This window comes from Lasioglossum baleicum, chromosome 7, assembly GCF_051020765.1.
Source record: "Lasioglossum baleicum chromosome 7, iyLasBale1, whole genome shotgun sequence".
In the NCBI taxonomy this organism is placed as follows: domain Eukaryota; kingdom Metazoa; phylum Arthropoda; class Insecta; order Hymenoptera; family Halictidae; genus Lasioglossum; species Lasioglossum baleicum.
This window is the reverse complement of record NC_134935.1, coordinates 13256997-13277982: the sequence shown is the minus strand read 5'-3', so window position 1 is coordinate 13277982 and position 20986 is coordinate 13256997. Positions and strand designations below refer to the sequence as shown.

Below are 20986 nucleotides of genomic sequence, written 5' to 3'. Positions count from 1 at the left end.
GCCGCGAGTTTACAGCGACGAGGGGCTTTCCTTTATTCCTTATTGCGTCTGGGCTCGCGGCTCCTTACGCGGTAACCACGTGGTCCTTGACGCGAAGTAACGCTCGGATTTTCGAGATAGCCGTAAAACGATCTAGCGCGATGGAAAGATCGAGGCCGACTAACGATCTCTCATTGTCACAACAGATGCTGGACGTCAAGGATACCGGCAGAGGCGTGTTCGTGTGCAGCAGTCCCGGGCCCGATCCCTACACGTCCCAGGACCTCTACAATCCCGTCTACGAGGAGCTCAGTAACGGTGAGTAATCCCATTCGCAACGTCTACGGCCACACGTGAACGGTCCTTTTCGCGCTATCAACACTCTTAACCATGACACGCCACTCGAGGATCTCGAGGATCGCTTCGATCCCGCTGAAATCACACGGTCTCCTTCTAGATGAAATCGACTCTGAGGACTCGGCGGACGGTCCCGCTATCCCCAGCCTCGATCCTGCCAAGGGAGAGCGTAGGTAGGGTCCTGTGAGCTTACAAGCCTTCCAAGCCTGTCAGTCGCTTGAATTAACACTTTACCGATCGTCTTATTTGATAGTCTTTCCAGAATTAACCGGTTTCTTGATCGATTCTTTCCGACTCATTCTACCCAGACAGTGGATCTTTATGCAAAATTAAAATTATCCAAGTAAGAAACAAAAGCTGACTGTCCTTCCAATGTTTCTATAGTTTTGTGTTTGACATTTTTATCATAAATTCATAAGAGTCCTCTTCAGACTCTGCCGCAGTTCTGTCTGTTTCAAACATTCCTCTAACGCTTTCATCATCCTCTCCACATCCACTTGCTCATCCGCCATCGCATAACTGCACACCGCGAAGTGATACACCTTTTCTCACACCAGTTTTATTATCCTTCATCTTTTATCTTCAACCTTTTTTCCAAGTCTGCTGAGAAGATGTGAAACACCATTGAACATCCCTGTTTCACGCTCATTTCTGTCCACTCATTTTCTCCTGCGCTTTCACGCGACATGTCTCCCCATACGCTCCCATCATTTTCTCCTGCAACCATTTACTCTGTTGCCTCCTTTCAAAGCTGCCTTTACAGCCACGAAGCAGACCACTTTCTCTTGAAATTGCTACTTGAAGGAAAGCGAGCGAGCACCTTTCAGAAAAACGGTAAAGTGTTAACACGCGATTAACAAGTGATTAACAACCGGGCTAGGACTTCGCAGTTAACCACGGCTAACACCGCTAGTCTTGAGCTCTCTACCACTCTAAACTGTCACGCCCCTGTCCAGGTGGTTTTTGATCGTGTTTCTAACGTGCTTCCCAAGACTTGTGCATGGACCACCGAGTTCCCGAGTTAGCTGTGCACGAAGTTTGCTCTCGCTTCGCAACCATTGGTTTCTGGGTACAGAGTGCCCTGGGTAGGCGTGATTTTGTTGCTCCCAATTTTGACCAAAGTTTGCTCCCGCTTCGCAAAGAATCCGAAGATCCGGTTTCGCCGCGATTTTTCAGAGGAAAGAGACACACACGACCGGCATCGCTGACCCGATGCTTCTTTTTCCCCCTCCGGGCGGTTATCTCCCTATTAATTCGATGAACTGTCGGCAATGAAGTTCGCCGCCGGGCCCGCGTCTAATCTCTGTCAGAACGGAATCGGAAGCTGTTCATCTTCTTCCCGGTGTATCTCGCTCCTTTCCCGTGGCAAGTATCTTGATAGCCTCTCTCCCCTCCAGCGCGCAGCGTGCCGTTCTCCTCCCATCGTTGCCTTTGCTGGAAGTAGATAAGCGTGACACGACCTCTGACTTATACTTCCCCATTAGCCGGGCGGCTAATTAGCATGGTGATGAGACTTTCGACGTTTGACGGGAGGACGCCGGTAATCGAATACACTCGCCGGCGACCATTGTGCAACCACACAGATCCACAACGGATCACGTTCATCTGGCTCCGGGACCATAATTTGTCTTGATTAACGTCGTCCCGCGGCCTGGTCGTGGCTCTGCGGGAAATCTTTCGCAGGAGGTGTCGCACAATATTCGAGTAGCGTACTTTTTTTACCGGAACCTGCCCCAAGAGAGTTCCACTCGTCATCGATGCTCTCGCGAGTGAGGTGCTGGATGATGCTCGTATGCCACGACTCGTGGAATCGCCACTTTAAGCACTGTTAGTGTAATTGGGGCTCTATGGCACTCGGCGAGACCGTAGGTTGAGTGTAGTGTTTCGAGATAAGGGTACTGATAAATTACGCCTACATGAGGTAGATACTGCAGGCAAATTGTTATGAACATCTCGGTTAAAGCTTGTTGAACTTCAGAGTGTTCGCTTTTGCACATTCTTCTCATATTATTGATGCACTGTAAAAGAATAAATTCATTAGAGACAAATGTAGATCACCGGGAGTAGTGAAAGTAGTAAATATTATGATAGGAGGTTGGGAAAAGAAGATTAATTAACGAAAGAAGAGAGAACGAAGTCGAGAGACGCCAGGTGGCTCCTCGAGAGTCACAAATGTATTTCGCGGTTGTTTCAAATGATTTCGCCGTGGTAACGAATTCCTATTCGTTTCCAAGGATTCAACGTCCTCGAGGGAGTCCTGACGTGCTCGCGCTCTCGATAAACAAGAAAAGGTACAGAATGGTGGAGATTAAAAGTGCAACCACAGTAAACAGACAAGCGTTCGTTCCACTTTTCTTTTCCTTTTGCAAACAGCCAAGGTCCCGCGGACTGAAGCGAGGATAGAACGCCTCCGGAGATTCGAGGGATTGTCAAAGAGCGAGCTTAACGTCGGTTAGAGCCAGTCGATAAACTTCCGTTCCCGGTCGAGGCTGTTTCACTGTTAAACGCCTCTCCTCTTCCTTCGTTTTATCGCCGTTCGACCTTCGTTCTCGCTTTTACGACGCTCAGCCCGATAGACGAACAATACATCTTTATTTTTCGCATCCGACCAGCAGCGCGTTCCACTCCCGTTTTGTCCTCGATCGGTTGTCGAAACGCCGAGATAATCGATGTAGGCCGGAAGAAAGGATGTCCTCGGCTGATTTCAAACATTCTCGCTTCCGTTTCAACGGAATGTTTTTTTAATGGTCGGAATCAAAGTCGTGTGACAAGTCTCGTTTACCCTGGGAACGCTTCGAGTTTCCCGCTGGAGCGAACGACGTCGAAGAAACAGAATCATTATCTTGAAATGTCAGGAGTAGGCGTGGAAGTTTCTGAGTGGGCGTGGTTTTATTGCTCCTTGCTTTGCTCCTTATTTCGGCAAGCCCGAACAGTGCCCCATTGAGTAATCTCGCCCTTCATAGCATCGTACAATGTTATATCACAAGTCTTAACGTATCCTGAGTAGGCGTGGCTTATTAATCTGAACTGTAACGGAGCCGGGGCAATCCCTCCTCGAACCGGCTTCAATCGAACCTCGTTCTCGTTGGCGTTGGATCGATAGGTCACCAGTTCGCGATCGGTTAATGATCCCGATGAATGATGATTCGCGAGAGTGACGCTTATCAATCGCTGCGATCAAAAGCTGGAACCGTCGCGAAATCAAAGCGAGAGAAGCCGGAGAAAGTGGGGGAAGTGACGCTAATAAATTCGAAGCGACGAGTAAAAGAACCGAGCGCAAAGTTAAAGCCTAAAGCACGGGGCCGCCTGGTTTTGATCCTGGATTTCGATGACGACTAACGATGGTATAACACACTCTCTGCGTTCCCTGGTTACTTTTGACCGTCCACGTTTGTGCTACCCTTTCAAATAAATCCATCGGGCGTTGAAACTAATTAATCGCGGGGCGGCAATAACCAAGGACCGTTGCCACCGGTGTGCGATCTCGCTTCGATTCCGTTCACGGTGAATTTCGTAACGTCGACGCGAGAAAGAGATTGCCGTTTAATTAATTAACGAACCGTCTAATTAATTATCGGATCGACTGGTAGCAGTAGGAAAGCGCGCGCGTCGCGCACAGGCTGCTTATGAATTATTCATCCGTTTCCAGGAGACCATCAGGAAACGGACGAGGAGAGCGAGCTGAACGCTCGTAACCGGCTGCACCATCATCACCGGCATCATCATCGGCCGCAATCATCGTCGAAGCCGGCGAGCGAAGACGAGTTCGCCGAGGACGAGCTCTCGGTCGGTGAGCCGTCCGAGGCTAGGATGCTCACATCGAGCGGGCCGACCTGGGGCACGTGTCCGGCAGGTGGCAGGCCACCGAGGGAGAGACGCGGCAGGAGCCCCAGGAGCCTAGACAGACGCAGAAGAGACAAGAATCACGATATGGGCGAGTTCCACGAGGGGATGCTGCTCGACGCGTTGCTCCAGCTCTATCCTAGCGTTGCTGGTGAGACAATCCTCCATTTAAAATGGTCAGATGCGATTCTTTAAATAAAAATGAAAAGTTTGTATAATCTGCATGATTTTACTTTTGATTACGTTAACATCACGTGGAAAATTTTATTCCCGGTTCTTTAAGTTCTATCCTTTTATCACTGTCGTCGCGTTCATTCATTACTTTTATGGTTCATGAATTATACAAGTCTAGATCTTGGCGGTACGTTTTTACGTTCTACCTTAAACGTGATACATAAAATCTTTACTTCCTTACTTGGTATTCCCAGTAGACCAACAATGCTGCAGATTTTATGCATTTACAGCACCCGTAAACGTATAAAATATATTGAAGCGGTGTTACTGAAATGCAAAACAATTTTTTCAATGACATTCATTCATCAATGCCTATCTGGACCCCGTTGCCAGACACTCTATGCAAACAATCTTTAAACGTGCTCCTTGATTAAAAAGCAGATACAAGACATTTTTATCGCACTGTGGTTAAAAGTAGAGTTGAACTCAAAAATGTAGACGTATAAAATTACACAGAGCTTTGCATAAAGGGTTCAGATAAAAAATCATTCTACTATCAGAAAGTGTGAGCAATTTAATCGAGAAATAATTATTAATAAAAAACGAATCCAACTCACTCTATCTCCAAACATGCTTGCATGGTATAAACCGCTTCATTAATACGGACCCTATATTTTCAGGCGTAGCAGGCACCCGAACGAATAGCAATCAACGACAACAGTCCGTCCCATCGGTGGCCCATAGGTTACCCTACTTCGTGCCTCCGATGCCAGCCACCCAGGCCCTCAGGGTCGAGGAAAACCCTTACGAGAGCGTGCCTGTTCTGGGACCTTTACACCACTATTCCAGTCAGAATAGAAGCAACAAGGACAGGTCGCGCAAAGCGAACGACAAGTACAAGTACTCGTCACAGTACGGCGCGGAGTACTACGGCCTTCAAAACCAAGACACCGCTCCGGTGTACACGCAGGTGGGCGGAGAGTACTCGGACACTTATTCGCAGCCTACGGACCGTCTCTACAACGAGGACAAGTACACGCAACCTGTGTACTACGGTCCCAGAGACGGGGAGCAGATCAACACCGGCAGGCTCTACCAAGGCCAGCCTGACAGCAGTTTTGGCAGCGACAGCGGGTACAGCCACCACACCTCGGGTACGACCGGTACCAACGGGACCCGGAGCAGCAACTCGAGGACGAACCACAGAAAGGACAAGCATCGGAACTCTCATCATTCTCATCACTCCGCGGACTACATCGTGTCCTAATGATCGATCGTGGTGACCGCGTGGTGTGACTAACGGTGTTCCTGGAAGAGATCAGGCGAACGAAGAAAACGAAAGAAAGGGAGAGTAGGACGCTGTGTATGGAAGCTTGTAATACTTTCACCGAGAAAGTTGTGATCGCGTATTTATTTCAGAGATCGTTTGTTTTATTGTTTTTCCCGTTTGTTTTTACCGTAGACGTGCGCGCGCGCAAGAGAGTGAGAGAGAGAGAGAAGAGAATTTTATTTTCGTACGCGAGGTGCTTGCGTTCTTTATTTCCCGGTTCGTTTTTAATTGTTGCGCGTGATATAGTATTTTAGTATTCGCGTTCGACGCCCGGGCGGATTTAATTATAAATACCGTACTCTAGAGGGGACGACTTTTTCGGGGGTTTGAATACAGGGTGGGGCGGGGGGTTTTTTGTGGAGCACAGAGCAATAGAAAGACTGTGGAACGTGAGATGGTCAGACTAGCCGGGAGCGGACGGGTGGGGTTGTATGAACATTCACGGAAAAACAGTGATCTCTTAGTGATTTAGCAAGACTATTTAACAAAATAATTTGTAATCCAATGAGACTCAGGCTGGTACCAAAGGACGCTAAACAAGTACTTCGATTTTTTAGCCTTCTAGTTTGTAATTTATACACGAGTAGAGCTACCCGCGCGACGACGATTTTAAAACGATAGGAATACATGCGAGAAACGCCGCGAGGAGGTCTCGCGCGAGACGTGCGACTACCGTTACGGGGAAAAAAAGCTGCCACGCGTTTTCATTCGCGATGCTAAATTTCGTAGTGAACGTGCGAGAAGGTAGAAGGAAGAGATGAGTATGTCGGGAGAGAGGTTAACTGATCCACTGCCAAAATAATCCTAAATAAGAATCCGCAAAAGACTGCCCACCGACTGACAATGATTGTAATCTGCCAACCGGTTTCGTACAAAACATACGCTTTGATACGAGCACACGCGCTAGATGTGATTTCGTACCAAACTGCCCATCGATCGGATCGTAATGTAGCGCCTGAACTACCTTTTCTCATGCATGTAGCAGCAGAAACTCACCCTGTGAATCGTAGCAGCACACGAGCACGGAGAACAGAGGGGGGAGAGAGAACACAGTCGAGCAGCACAGTAGTAGTTGCAGCTAGCATGTAATCAGCACCACGTGTCGAGTCGCAATCTTTTCCTTCGTCAATTACAAAACGGTAATTATAGTTAGCAACGGGATAACGTGACAGGCAGGAGAGAAGGATAGTACAGTTCTCTCTGTTGAAGCTTTCGGGTCTAAGATTTCGAACGAGTATTGAATAGTCACGTGTACAAGAAATCCACGAACCTGACCAATTTTCAGTCAAACCACTGCAACGTAAATCGCTGGATCCAGTGACTGGAATAAATCTAGACATCGACCGATTTCCAGTGAAGCCATTGGAATGTATATCGCTGGATCCAGCGACTGAACTAATGCAAGCCCAGCTTTACACCCGAAAGCCTCAACAGTAAGAGCGGTTACCGGGCTGTGAAAGCCTCAAATCTCTGATAAGGAGCAGGATAGATCTAGGACGCGAGCGAACGGCTCAAAGGGCCGCACCTATTCCTGCAATCTCGTACGAGGTCGCGGCTCGTTTTGAATAAGGAACATCATCGGCGGCGACGAACGGAAGAAAGAAAGACAGAGACAGAGAGAGAAGGGTTGAGAGGCTGAGCTTCACAGGAAAGTCTTGCCGCTTTTGCAAACAGAATGCGTAGTGTTCTTTCTGCGAGCCCTTTCCCGCTCGTCCTATATTCTCAAAGCAGCTCCGCGGCTAGCAGAGCTGCAGACAACGATCCGGCCTCGCGTATCGCGACGGATTAAGCAACGATAACCCGTCGCCGTTCTCGTCGTCGACGTCTCTCTTTGAATACGCGAGACGCGATTCCTTTTGACGAGAATCAGCTACCGCCGCGGAGCCGCGCCCGATGACGACTAATATCCCACGCAGGATCTAATCCTAGCTCTTTTGTACCAAGTTCGCGAGACAACCCGTTCCTTGCCATTGCCAGGCGTCACTGCCATCCGAGCGATCGTAGATTCTTCATTTCGTTTTTTGGTAGTCGCACGGTTTCCCGCCCGCGAGACGTCTCGATCACGCTGCCAGACAGACCAAGGATAGAAGGATAATCAAGGAACAGTGTTCACACCGTGGCTGATGGCGGTGATTGACTGGTCAAGAAATTCGAGAGTCTACAGATTTCCCTCTCCAGTTGCAGTGTTTCCTCCATGATATATAATGGAATAGGGGACTGGGAGAAACAGTGGAAGCTATTTGCTCTCGAGAATTTCATAAAAGTGCTGTTGATGAAATTTCCATAAAATCATCGTACATGATGGGGTAAAATTGTTGCCACTTCCAAAATAGTAATTACCGGTGCAACCTGATTTTTATCCACAGATAAAACCAATTTAAGGCATAATGAAAAAATTCACGTGACGATGTGATATGAAAAAATATATTTAAAACAGAATCATAAACAGGTTTTATGGAAATTTTGAGGAGAGCACACGAAAGTGTGTAGAAATGCCTAAAGTGATTCTTTTCGTATCTGGAACGCCCGTATACATCGAATCGTTGCACCCAATGTCCTTTACATGAGCCAATAGTTTAGTGAAAAGTATTCAGTTCTATTCGAACAAATATCATATTTTCTGAGGAAGTCGTACGAGCACTTCGTAAAGAGTCGTAAACACTTATGGACACTAGTGCAGACTGATCATTCTAAATTATGGAGGTGTCTAAACACTAGTGAGCACCAGTGTATATGACTATCAATTCTAAACAATGGAGGTGTCGAAACACTCGTTGACACTAGAGGACACGACTAACTATTCTAAAATACGGAACTGGGAGCAATCGCGGCGCAATGGAGGGAACACTGCAAAACGGCACTCAGCTTTCCGTTTAGCGGAAAAAGAGTAACATAAATGGTGGGGGCAGTGGCCTTGAGCAGTCAGTTTGCATTGCCCCGGCCACAGGCTGTACAGGCACGCGTTGATACATATACATAACAGAATCAACCATACCTATATATAAATATATATATACTGTAAGTGTAAGAATGTAGAGAACTATTCGCGAGCGACCCCGTGTAAATACGAAGCAGGAAGCGAAGGGAGAGAGAGAAAGAGAAAGAGAGTGAGTATGAATGAGAGAAAGGAAGAGAGCGAGAGAGTGAGAGGGAGAGTGAGGAGGAGGGAGAGAGAGTGAACGAGAGAATGAGAGAAGCATTCGGATTGTTCCGGTGTGTAGCATAGCTGTACCATATCGTTATCGAAACTTTCTCGTGTGAGTGTGCGCGTGGCTGAGACGAGGGAACAGAGATTGAATTTAATATATATAAAAACAAAGTATATAATTTTTAAATTATTTATAACGGGCAGCGCAATGTACGGCGCGGACGATGAATACGCGTGAACGATGAGAAAGAGAGAAAGAGAAAGAACGATTGAGAGAATGGGCAGAGAGAGAAAGAGTGTGCGATTGAATTATTTATATGGCCGTCTGTGGAAGCGGCTCTTCCGGACACAACGGGCCACCTCCCTTCCGCTTCTTGATACTGTACACTCTTTAGATGCATGTAGAGCGAATACCTCACAACAAAGAAGAAAAAAATGATCACTCTGTTGTAAATATAATTTTATATGTACGACCCGGGGAATGAGGTGTGTAGTAGCGGGACACACTAGACAGACACGTGCTGGCAGTACCTGCCCTCTCGACTGGCCCTATTTTCACACAGAATACTCTAAATTTCTTATTCGAACCCTAGGTGGACTTTCAAAATGCATTTTGAGGACGCGGCTACTCGATATATTCAACCCTCCGTCGGCAATATGATTTTCATTACTTTGCTACGATTCTTAATTTACTAATATAGTCGGTTATTCCCTTGCCTGATTTCTTATTTGTTTGAGCTTTGAAAACAACTGAGAAAACTTTTGAGATATTTATATGCTGGTGGAAGGTTAATATTCGTTTCTGAGAGAAAACAATTTTTCTTTGCAGCTGAAATTTTCGAATAATTGTTCTTTCTTTTTTCTCTGTTCTTCTTTAATAATCTTAATAAGTTGAGAATCCTATACAAGACATTCGTAAATTCTTTTACATTTTTGTTATAAATGCATAAAATCCGCGCTTCAATTATCAGCATAAATATTTAGAAAGCCTACGATAGTCCATTTGAGGGTTAACAATTCTAACTAAACACGTTAAAGTGCTTCGGTGAGAAATGGTTACCATTTATTCGTCAAGTATTAGCTCTCTGCACTCGAAGACTTTTGTCGGATCACCAGCATTTACTTATTTACTGTGTATGAAAATAATGACATTTAACTGCAATTAGGGATGAAGTTTTATTGACACATATTTTACGACGCAAAATTATTCGAATGTTTTATAAGCAATCTTCTCGAAAGGAGCATCCGAGTTGCAGAGGGGTAAAGGGTGCGAAGGGTGAAGAAACGCATTGTAACTTTTCTAAGAAATTGGAAAGCAAATTCTTCGTGTTGGGGAAAAGTGAAGCGTAGAATACAGGAAATGTTGTCCGATCGTGGGACGATTTCGACAAATTTCGCTTGCGCACCGAATCAGGCATTTCTGTGCGAAACGTCCTTGTTTTCCGCGAATCGTGGCGCGTTATCGATTCAGGGGCGTGCGAGAGGGGGGCGAATTCGCGGGCGAAACTAAAGGTGAACCGTAGATGGTGTTACACAGTACTTATATCGCGGGGAACGAGAAGCGCACGACCAGTCACGCTATGATCAAAGACGCGTACAATCAAAGAGTGCGAGAGAGTGCGAGAGAGAGAGAGAGTGCGAAAGAGCAAGAGCGAAAGAGAAAGAAAGAGTGAGAGTAATGTGGGTAAGAGCACGCGGAAATACACGCCTGCTCGAGAACGATGTCGAGGAAAACGCACGACGGAATTAGAAGAAGGACAAACGCTTTTGTACGATTTTACGTCCATGTTAGTCAAACACGTTTTTCAAGATCGTTTTTTATATATATATGCGGCATATATAAATATGTATACACAGAATACGCGTGTACAGTAGGTACGACGGAAACCTAATTTATTATCATTGTTCTTATTTAATGAGACGGGGACGTCGTTGCAATCCCCCGGCAGCCTGCAATTTGTATTCGCTACCATGTGTACTTTGTACGATGAATTGTTATATCAATGCGGAACGCGTGTAACGTATTCATTATTATTATTATTATTATTATTATTATGTTTATAAATATCGAGCGAGGCGACCGAAGCAGAAACCCGAAGAGTTTCGTTTCGTTCTTTTTTGTGTTCCTTGCGAATGTTTTGGTTGGCTCCGACACGAGTGGAGAGAAAATTGAAACGCGCAAAAAAAGAGAAAGAGAGGAGGTTCGTTTCCCTGATTGGAACGCGTATACGAGTCGCGAAAATTTCTTATTTATTGTTGGGTTTCCGAATCCGGGAGAACGGGGGTTAGACGTTCCTCCCCACAAACAGTCTCGCTAATTTTAGCTGCGATTTAGCGATATAGGCAAGAAAACAGAGAACAGAACGAAAGGATAAAAAAAATAAATAAATCGCATAGGCACTAGAGTACCTCGGAAGATAACAAGTAGCACTCTTTTGAAAGTTAGCTTGCACGGGCGTTCTCCTTTTCCATCGTGCCGCGTCGCAATCTGACCGTGAGATGATACGGGAAAGGGCCGGGTGAATCGAAGGGTGAACAAGGCGGGAAATACAAAGGGGTTGCTAAAGATCGATCGTCTAAAGGGAGTGGTAGAAGATGGGAAAAAGCCGGTGAATCGTTAACGTGGTCATAAAGAGCACGTGAAATCGGCTCGATCGATGGGGAGAACACCAGCTCGCAGAACAGGGTAACTAGCTCTAACATCTATCTCTTACATCACTTAAGAAAGAACAAGAAACTAAAACGACAAAAAAAATCGAAGAAGAGAAAGAAGAAGAATAAGATGAAGGAAGAAGTCTATCACACTCGTTCACCTTATGGTATCACAGGTTCACTCTAATCACGAATGTCGGCCAAGGCTAACTCGAGACACTATCACACCTTCGTACTAATAAACGATTTACTATTCAATTTCACAGGAACGGCTACCTCATTTCATCCCCTATCCTCGCTCAACATCTCCTAGCTCAACGAAGTACTTCTTGGGTTTAGTGCCCGGTTTTGTGGGATCGTTGATCTGCTTTTTAATCAGGGCTTTCAGCGATTCAGAAACCCTTTCATTCAAATTTTAAGAAGATGCGAATATAGAAACAAGTGATCAAACACTCGAGCAGTCTAAATGCGAATATAACAGTCAATTATTGAGAAAAAATCTGGGATTAGCCCCGAAAGCGTGCCTAGCAGGATTTCGAAAATAAGGAAATGTCAATCGGCTGTTGTTTAAATATTCATTAACCGACCGGCGCAAAGCGAGCGTGAGTAATCCGTGAAAACGGGGAATAACGGGTTCGCGGGTCCAATTTCGCGCGCATGTTTTCCATTAACCGCGCATCGGTTGGCACGAATGCAAATTTCATTGGTAAATCGTTTGTCACAGGAATAAACATTTCATCGTTGCGAATGCGTATACGAGGAGCCGGAGCGAGCAGCTGTCCAGCGAAAGTTCCGATTGAAATTGCACGGTTAGCGAGTCCGAGATTGAGTCTCGATCGCTTAGTCGAAAGCCGAGATTGTCGAATTTCCACCGTATAGGGAGAAGAAAACACGGAGAATCTAATTATGCGTCATGAGAGTGTCCTGGGTTTGCGGCGGATCCGAGCAATCGATCATAATATTCGTGGCAGGATTCGTCGGGTGCAACGGAATCGCAGGAACTTGGAAAGAGACGCTGGGGTAGCAGGGAAGGGGACAGCAAAACTAATTAGTTACAGGCACGAGCTAACCGAGAGTAGTCGGGAGAGCGTAATTGATAATCGAATCAACCGCTTCCCTCGTTGTTTCCGCTAATTTTTCGGCAACCTGCCCCCGCGCGCGCAGATGAAAACGATAACTTGGCTCCCCGGGACAGAGCTCTGCGCGGCGCGGCGCTGTAAATTTTCATTACGACTCGGGGTCGTCGACTTCTGGACGACGTTATTAATTAAGGTAAGACGGAAAGAAATTAATTATCGTTCCTTAAGATAATGTGAACCGGTGGGAAAGCCTCGGCGCGGGAACGAATGGCCCGGCCCGGCGCGGCGCGGCGAGAGAAGGTGCGAGAAACGGCCAACTGGATGCAAACAAGAACCGCATGACCGAGCAGCCCCCGTGATGATCAATATTAATGAAAATCAGACGCAACCGGTGAGCGAGACGAACGGCACCATAAAACGCTTTCGCCGCCATCAACCGCACAACAGCCCCCGTCGCTCGCGTTCTTTCCGTGTCCGGATTAACCGTAACCCGGCGATATTTCGGCTTAGATGAAATTTTCGCAAACGACACCAGGCCGTATTGTTCGGCACTAAGTTGCCGTTTAATTAAGCAGTTTGTAGTTCCTTGCGAGATGTTTCTATTTAAATTAAACGCCCCCGGACCTAACTTTCGTGAGTTTGATGCCATATAAACAGCGAGCGCACCGGCTCCGTTTCCCAGGACCACCGCCGCCAGAATTTTACCTTCCTTAATCGAAATCTACCCCTCGAAACGACAGATTTCTACCCTCTCGTTCTACCCGGTAAGTAGATTACTGCCGTTGCTGCCAGCTTCGTGCGTCTTTAACGAACCGGAGATCACGAAGAATTCGAGCCGCTGTATTATATCACCCCTCACGACAAGTAAGTGGAAATAATTTCATTGGGGGAAAGAAAGGAGCAGCTGAAGCTGCGACAACTGCCGGTGCTAGTCGCCCGTAAGAAATTAGCGGACACCGGTGGGCGAATATCTTCGAAAAGGGGTGGGACTCCCAAAAAATTATTACCGGCGTTTCAGTTGAACAAGGAGAAAATTAAAAGATTGCATATTGAACCTTGCACCCTTCTGCGAATCCTCATTTTTCTACGAACGAAGAATTGTACGGCCTTCCATGAAAGAAAATGACGTTGTTATCACTTCATCGAATTAGGGTAAACATGATTTCATTTTACGCTTCCTGTTGATACAGCATAATTATAGAAAATCCAAACTATTTTGGTCCCACATTATGAACGGTTTTCAGAAACAAACAAAAGCGCTACTAGATGAAACGTTGGATCTAAAACCGAGACGCCAAAAAGGGAAAGTCGCGTTTCAAAAAATTCAGAACCGTGTCACAACGACGGAGACTGCAACCGAGTTTATCACAGACGGGATCAATCCTCTTTCAAGGGCATCGCCACCCCTTTGCAACCCTCTGTCAGTCGGCCTAGATTAGCAAAATGGAAGAAGAAAGAGAAGAATATAGGTCGGTGGTTAAGTTTTTTATCACCGGCGCACAGTGGTCCCAAATCGCGGAGGGTAGCACCTCTACTAGAACTGTCACTCGGTAGACCCGACGACACGACATTTACGGAAATACTACTTTATTAAACGCAATGCGGCGGCGACGGTCAGGGATTTCGGTCGAAGATTCACCTTGGAGGACACCGCGTACACTCCGGAACAAAGGTGGCAGATTGTCCACGGGGCGTGCTCTTCTCTCTCTGCGTCCGAGGGCTCCCTGGAGTAGTGATTATCGCGGGAAAACGTACGAAAGCTTCATTACACCGGCGGTTACATTATGTACAGCACTTGAAACAGCCGGAACGAGCACAGTGGGCCGCAAGGTGGACGGTAACGCGTCTGGCCGCGGCGTCACCTTCCTTTTCAGCTCCGGTCTCCTTAGAACGCGGGAAAGCCTCGGCGGCTCTGAAGAGTCTCTCGTCCATTGCGCAATTAGCGTCGCCGCTGGCATTTCTTTTTTTTTTTCTTCTTCATGTTCCTCTATTTTTCTGTCTCTTAGCTACGGCACCCGTGTCCGCTTTCCGCGCGCGAATTCAGCGCGTGTACACACCAGCGCGAGGAGACACGCGCGCGTTAATTGCGGGCCAACCCCTTCGCGAACAGGCTCTAATCTTCCGAGCTGGTGAAGGCAAAACCGGCGAAAACACAAAAAGAACTAGGCCACCGGTGCCGGGACCGACGCTCTCAAAAATGTAGAAGCTTTGCATACGAAAAAGTTGTCCCGTTGTCGCATGCTGCCGCGCCGCTCGTGACACTCCGATCCGCGGCACCGGGAAATGGAGCTTCCGGCCCTGAAAGCACTACAAGATACGTTTGAATCCTGAGATTTTTCTCTTTCATCCTTATCTTTGCTCTTTATCGAAGAACATCCTGATTGTAACCACCCGGACACGAGTCACCTAGATCTTTTTGCGAACGTTTTCTGGGACATGTTCTCGGATTCTGACCGTCAAACGCCTTTTCATGGGATGGACGAACTGGGACCGTCGTCTCCGTCTTTGATGATATGAGAAATGGATGGAATATGGCTGAGGGGTTATCTCCTGTTGTAATGTATGAGACTCGTGATAAAGATTTTGAAAGAATATTGTCCCTTCGAATTGAATTTGAACTGATTCGGATTGGAGCATCGGTCGCTCAATGTTACCGCAAAATGCAGTCTTAACGTTTAATATACAGGTTGTGGCCGGATGGGTGGTACAGCCGAGCAGGGGGTGATACTACATGTAAAAATAAGTAAAAAAAAGGAATAACATTTTTTCGTTTGACGCTTCGTTTTCGAGAAAATCGAGTTTGAAGTTCCGCCAGGTTCGCGTGCTTTAGTATATGCGCAAAGTAGAATTGGTTGATCATGGTCAGACGCGTCAGACGATCCCTATGCAATAGCACGTGTATTCGCTGCATTTTCAAACTCGATTTTCTCGAAAACGAAGCGTCAAAGAAAAAAATGTTATTCCTTTTTTTTTACTTATTTTTACATGTAGTATCACCCCCTGCTCGGTTGTACCACCCGTGCGGCCAAATCTGTATGTGGCATACAATTGAATTTATCGTCTAAAAAAGACGCTCGCTCGCATTTATCGCACTCCGTTTGTTTGAAATGGTACGCTCACGCTCTCGATATTGTCTCAATCATACGTCTAAACACACATCTGTATCTAAACACACATACTCTTTACCATAGATCGTTCGCGCCGCTCTTTATCTCAGTGGCTAGGTGACAACTCGCGATCGACGGTTCCGCGGCCAAAAAATGTAATGGACGTAAATCACCTTCCGCGGATACACATTAAACATGCATTCGCACATCGAATCTACTCGCGTTTAGATAGTCTCCGAAATACAAACCCACATATATTTAGTTTTGTTTCACATATTAATTCCAGCCATCAGTACCTTTATCTAAGCCGACTGAACTAAGCCGACCTTGATTTTTTATAAAAAAAAATTTTTCATGAAAGTTTGTAGATAAGATAAAGAAAAGAGGGAAGAAGAAACGAGAATAGCTAAGGATTTGAGAAGTGTAGAAGGTTGATGTATACAACATTTTACAGCAACGTTGATTATACAACATTGTATACAACAAAATGTACAAGAAGTGGGTGAAGCGGAAAGAAGGCTGGCGTAAGAACAGGAAAGGTGGAAAATAGGAAAAGCTGAAAAGAGGGCGCGCGCGAGAGAGCCCGAACGTGGAGCTCGAAGGGAAACTTCGATGAAACGCGACGCGAGCACGGTTTAATCCCAGGCTTTAGGGACGTTTTAAATTTCAATTACAGAGGATACGGGGGCGCGAGCCGCGCGTCGGCTCCAGCATGTAAATATGCGACTCGATTGTCCGGTCAGTCAATAAAATGCTGCGTTCTGAATATACATCCCAGGAATCGAGCCGGTGTCAAGCCGCGAATGGGGTTGCGGGTCACAAACTGTGGAAGAGAAGGAGGGAGGGAAGGGGGGCGTCGCTAATAATTAAATGCCAGCCGGATTGGTCGGAACGTTGTTTTAATCCTGTCATTACCCACAATGACGCGATAGTACCGCGTGCCGCGGTCATTCATTGGGGCGAGTCAATTACGGGAAAGCATTATCGAGTTCCGAAGGGTGTAAAACGGGGAATAATGATATTTTGATCGCAGCTACACTCTCTCGACGCTTTTCGCGCGCGCGATCGCGTTTCACCGTTGCAAAACCCTTTGTCAAAGTGACGAAGCAACAGAGGACCGTGTGCATAGCACATACGGTCGCGCGTTCGCTGATTCATGCTGGGCGACAAGTGTCTGGCCGTAATCCCGCGGAATTGGACCACTATTTCCTGCGGGAAAAAAGAATGACCTCCACTCACAAATCATTCATTCGGCAAATTTAGATGGTCGCGAAATTGACCCTTAACCACCCGACTGAACGCGTGAAGTTTTTACGTTTACTGCAGAATTCATTTACGAGCCAAATTAGCTCCCGGTTGATTAAAGATTCTGTGACACCTTTAGAATTTAGTGATATTTACGAATTTGTCATGCGAATGCTGTTCGTAGTAGAGACCAACATATTTTGGGATGTAAAAAGGCAGTCTTTATATATAATAACCTATTTTTTCAGCTTTATTTTTGTCAGTTGTTATCGAAGACTGCACGCGAATTTTCCAATACTTTCAAGTTTCCTTTCCTGACCATTTGACCGGCGGTGGTACGTTTTGCGTTAAAGTATTAATAGAAGCAAATAAATATTCAAAAGAAAGAAATGCAAGAGCGATATTTCGGTTCGGACAAAAACAACCCAGGTTGTTCTCGAAAGGTTAATGTTCGCTCGCTTCACCTGCGAAATTATCGCTCGCTCCTCTTCGAGTTGCTGTCCGAGCGATTCGCTTCCGAATCGTGCTGTGGCAGGTGAAGGTCCGACGTATCATCTTGTGTATCATTCGAACGAACGGAGCATCGATTGCAGCCCGGTTCCTCTGAATTATTAAAAAGAGTCGTCGGAGAGAGACGAAAAAGGGACACGCGACGACCGGCCACAGAATATAAAACAAGCCGGTGGACGTGGTGTCCAGTCGACCCTGCATAAATTTTAGTCAGTCCAATTTCTTCCGACTGCTCCCTCCTGAGAGGACAGAATTTTTGTTGGGATGCATCGTTTCGTGGCTCTTTCTTCCTCTCGTCGTTTTCACGCTCGGGAAATTAAGAATAAAATGTCATAACGAGGGAAAGCAAAAAAGTGTACTGGGAACACTTTTGTCGAGGAGAGCCCTTTATCGAACCGTAGTGTACAGACTCAGTTTTATAAATTTCTTAAATATAATTATTTTATGATTAGTTGGAATAAAAACACAATGTGACAGTTAAGAATTGTATATAAATATTTCCTCGAAAAATGCATCTAGAAGGCTAATAAAATGAAATGAAGTAAAATGAACTTTAAATGGATTCAAACGTCCAATTTTGTCTCACAGTCTGGGTATAACAGTTTACAGTACCCAATACTGCTTCCCGGAATTCATAGCAATGAAATTTATCCAATTTCTCTGTCTAAACTAGCTTCTCCCATATTCTCGTTGTCCCGTTATTGTCGTGTCGTAATTGTTTTGTAATTACAACGCTTTTCGTTGCAGTCAGGAAATAAGGTCAGATTAAAATATTCTAAAACGTTCTACGTAAATAAAACGAAGAAGAAAACACTGTGAAGTGACGCTTAAAAAGCTGTTCCAATATTCTCCTACCGTTTCCATGCTTTCTACGGATTACTAAAAATACTCATGGAATAGTCTCGGCAGTCTCGGCCTTCCAAAAATTGAAAATTCAAAATTGAAAATATTGTATTCCATCACATCAACGTATCGCGTAAACCGGGTGTTAAAATTCAGCGGAATCTTTTTGTCTCAATTCCCTTTTTCAGTAAGATTGAATACAGTAAATACTCCTGCTAAAGTGTCGAGGAATATACTCCTCGAGCGTTTGCAACAGCACTCGATGAACTCGAAGCAGACAGAATTATCGATCAAGAAGCTATCAAGCATTGAATTTTCAGTTTGAACGACGAGGGTTAAAAATGATGAGTGTCGAGTCACCCCCGCGTAAACGCGGCGCGTCGGTTTTCGGGGGAGGACGATAAGAATGCAAATTTTGATCGTCGAAAGCGGTGGTGTCTTTGATTATTCTAGATTTTCGCTCGAACAAGGCGTCGGTCTCTTTGTAATTTATGCAGGGTGCGACGAAGGGATCGACTCTGGTGCGCGCGAAGTTTCGTGCCGCACGGCGACACCCCTTCGGTTGTTGGTTGAAGTAGGCGGGTAGTTTTAGACAGGCAATACGCGCCCTACAGTGTCAGACATCTTTACCAGACGGAGATCTCCCTCCTTAAGTCGGGACACGCGTTATTGCACCCCGGGATGGGGCATCTTTCAGTGTTCTCCTCCTTCTCGGCTCCCTGGTCTCTTGCTCTTAGCTTCTCTTTCGCCGCGGGGCCTTCAACCGCACACACGTACTTCCCCGGTCTCCGAGGGCTCCTGCAGGGAACAGGCTTCATTACGCTCCCATAAATCATGACCAATGCACGTTATACGCATCGGCCCACCGGTAGGCATCGCCCCGTTATTAATTACCAACGCGCGAAGCCAATAAAAACGAGAGGCTCGTGTGGAAGACGTACTGCAAGGATCGCTGCGGGTGGACTCGCATGGGTGAACGATCACGGGGGACGTCTCTGATATACAGGACGCCCGGGGTACCATGCTATTGGCATGGTCTTCGGTCAGGATTGGTCATCTGTTAGCTAAAAAACATTATTCGGGACCGTCGACCAAATGCAACAATCTTACTTCGTTATTCTAACGAACCCGAACATATTTTTAAAGACACGTGCTTCAAAAGAAATACAAAACGAAAGCATTGATTTTTGCGAGGCTCTAGCCAGACTCCCTTAACGAGAGGATCCCGTGCCAGGGCGTGTTTCGTCCTTGTCGAAATGACGAGGCCTCGGCCTTGTCGTTAAGGAACGAGGGCCGGGTCCGGCAAGAAAATTTACATCCTCGAAAAAGCGGGATGGCCATCCCGCCGGTCCGAAGAAGAGGAGCTCGATAAAAAAGTCATTTCTCGCGGGTTCCGACTCGCAGAGATACTTTTTACGGGGTTGTCCCGCAATTTCGCCGGCACACCGGCCCGCCCGGTAATGGACCGTATGCGTCATACTTACTGCGCATGAAATAACAATTAAGCGCATTAATTAACAATAAACGAGGATTTCGACGTGCCTGAGACAGAGGATGCGGGGAACGTGGCTTATGGTCGCGAAGGCCGAGCTTCAGAAAAGAAACGACACGGTCGCGATTCGCCACGGAAAGACTTTTAATACCGTTCCAGACAGAGCATCGAGGCAATGACTTTTATCGCGACGCTACACGGATCCCGCTCTCTGTGCATCCCTAATTGCGCGACTTGCTTTTATTCGTACGTTTTTATCCCCCGGCTGCTAGCCGTTTTCCTCGTTCCTTCCTGCTCTTGCTTTCTAACGCGAAATAATTATTGTTGCTTCTTTAAACTTTCATACGCCAACTACGGATACGGCCAGATTTTTTACTGCCTTTTTCATTGTCCCTCTTAATTATTTTTTTTGCCTTGAGTGCTCTGCGCGGCGGGTTCCAAATGGTCTCTTTGGGAAACTGTGGCTGCTAATACTTATCGTCGTGGTTTGGCGGAATGAGAGAAAAAAAAATCTAAGCCTGTATTCAACATTTCTATGTACTGCAACATGGAGTATGTGCAGACTATAAACTACTAAAAAACCTTCACAACATTCAGCTACAAAATCAATTAGAAAAAATCAACAAAGAAGTGAAGCACTTGATTACACTTCCTCGCAATTGCACGACGGCAAATGAGGACGCAGCGTGGAGGTCGGGGGTGTGCACACGTCCCAGATTTTTTCCAACAGTCATTCCTTGGGATGCCCTATAATTTCGAGTCCTCGGAAGTCTTCATAACCCTAATAAACACCAAAATGTACCGTACGAAGTCATCGCGCTTTAGGAGAGTGGCCACGCATTAAAGACATAGTTTGGAGCAGAAAACGCTATGCCATTTTGGCGAACGGAAGCAAGAAACGGCCGATGCCCGCTCCAGGGTGTCCCGGACTAATTTTTGCGGGGCTGCAACCGTTTCGCTTGTCCCCCCTCTTGAATGTAGCATCAGGAAAGGCATTAGGTAAATGGACAGTTGCTCGCGTTCTTCGCCCACCGACGATTAAACTCTCTCTTTCTCTCTTCGTTCTTGTTTTGCGTTCTCTCTTTTCTTTCTATTTTGTCATAGCCGGGGAGAACCTTCGAACGGTCGAATAATTAGCGGACCGGTGGCCGGGCGAAGTTCTTCCCGGGACACGTCGGGAAAGGTTGAAACAAAATTGCGAAATTACGGACTCGCGGTGCACAGCAA

General features: G+C 46.3%; 1 protein-coding gene across 3 annotated transcripts in view; it reads left to right on the top strand.

Annotated features, from left to right (window-relative positions):
* Nucleotides 1–11746, top strand: part of Pxb (putative Hedgehog signaling attenuator pxb) — a 360190-nt gene extending 348444 nt beyond the window's left edge. For all 3 annotated transcript variants that reach the window (XM_076426924.1, XM_076426925.1, XM_076426923.1), the window contains 3 exons: nt 186–297; nt 3986–4330; nt 5034–11746. In XM_076426924.1, coding sequence (XP_076283039.1) covers nt 186–297; nt 3986–4330; nt 5034–5620 — 1044 coding nt within the window. In that variant the 3' untranslated portion in view covers nt 5621–11746. The remainder of the gene's footprint in view (nt 1–185; nt 298–3985; nt 4331–5033) is intronic.
* The last annotated feature ends 9240 nt before the right edge of the window (nt 11747–20986 follow it).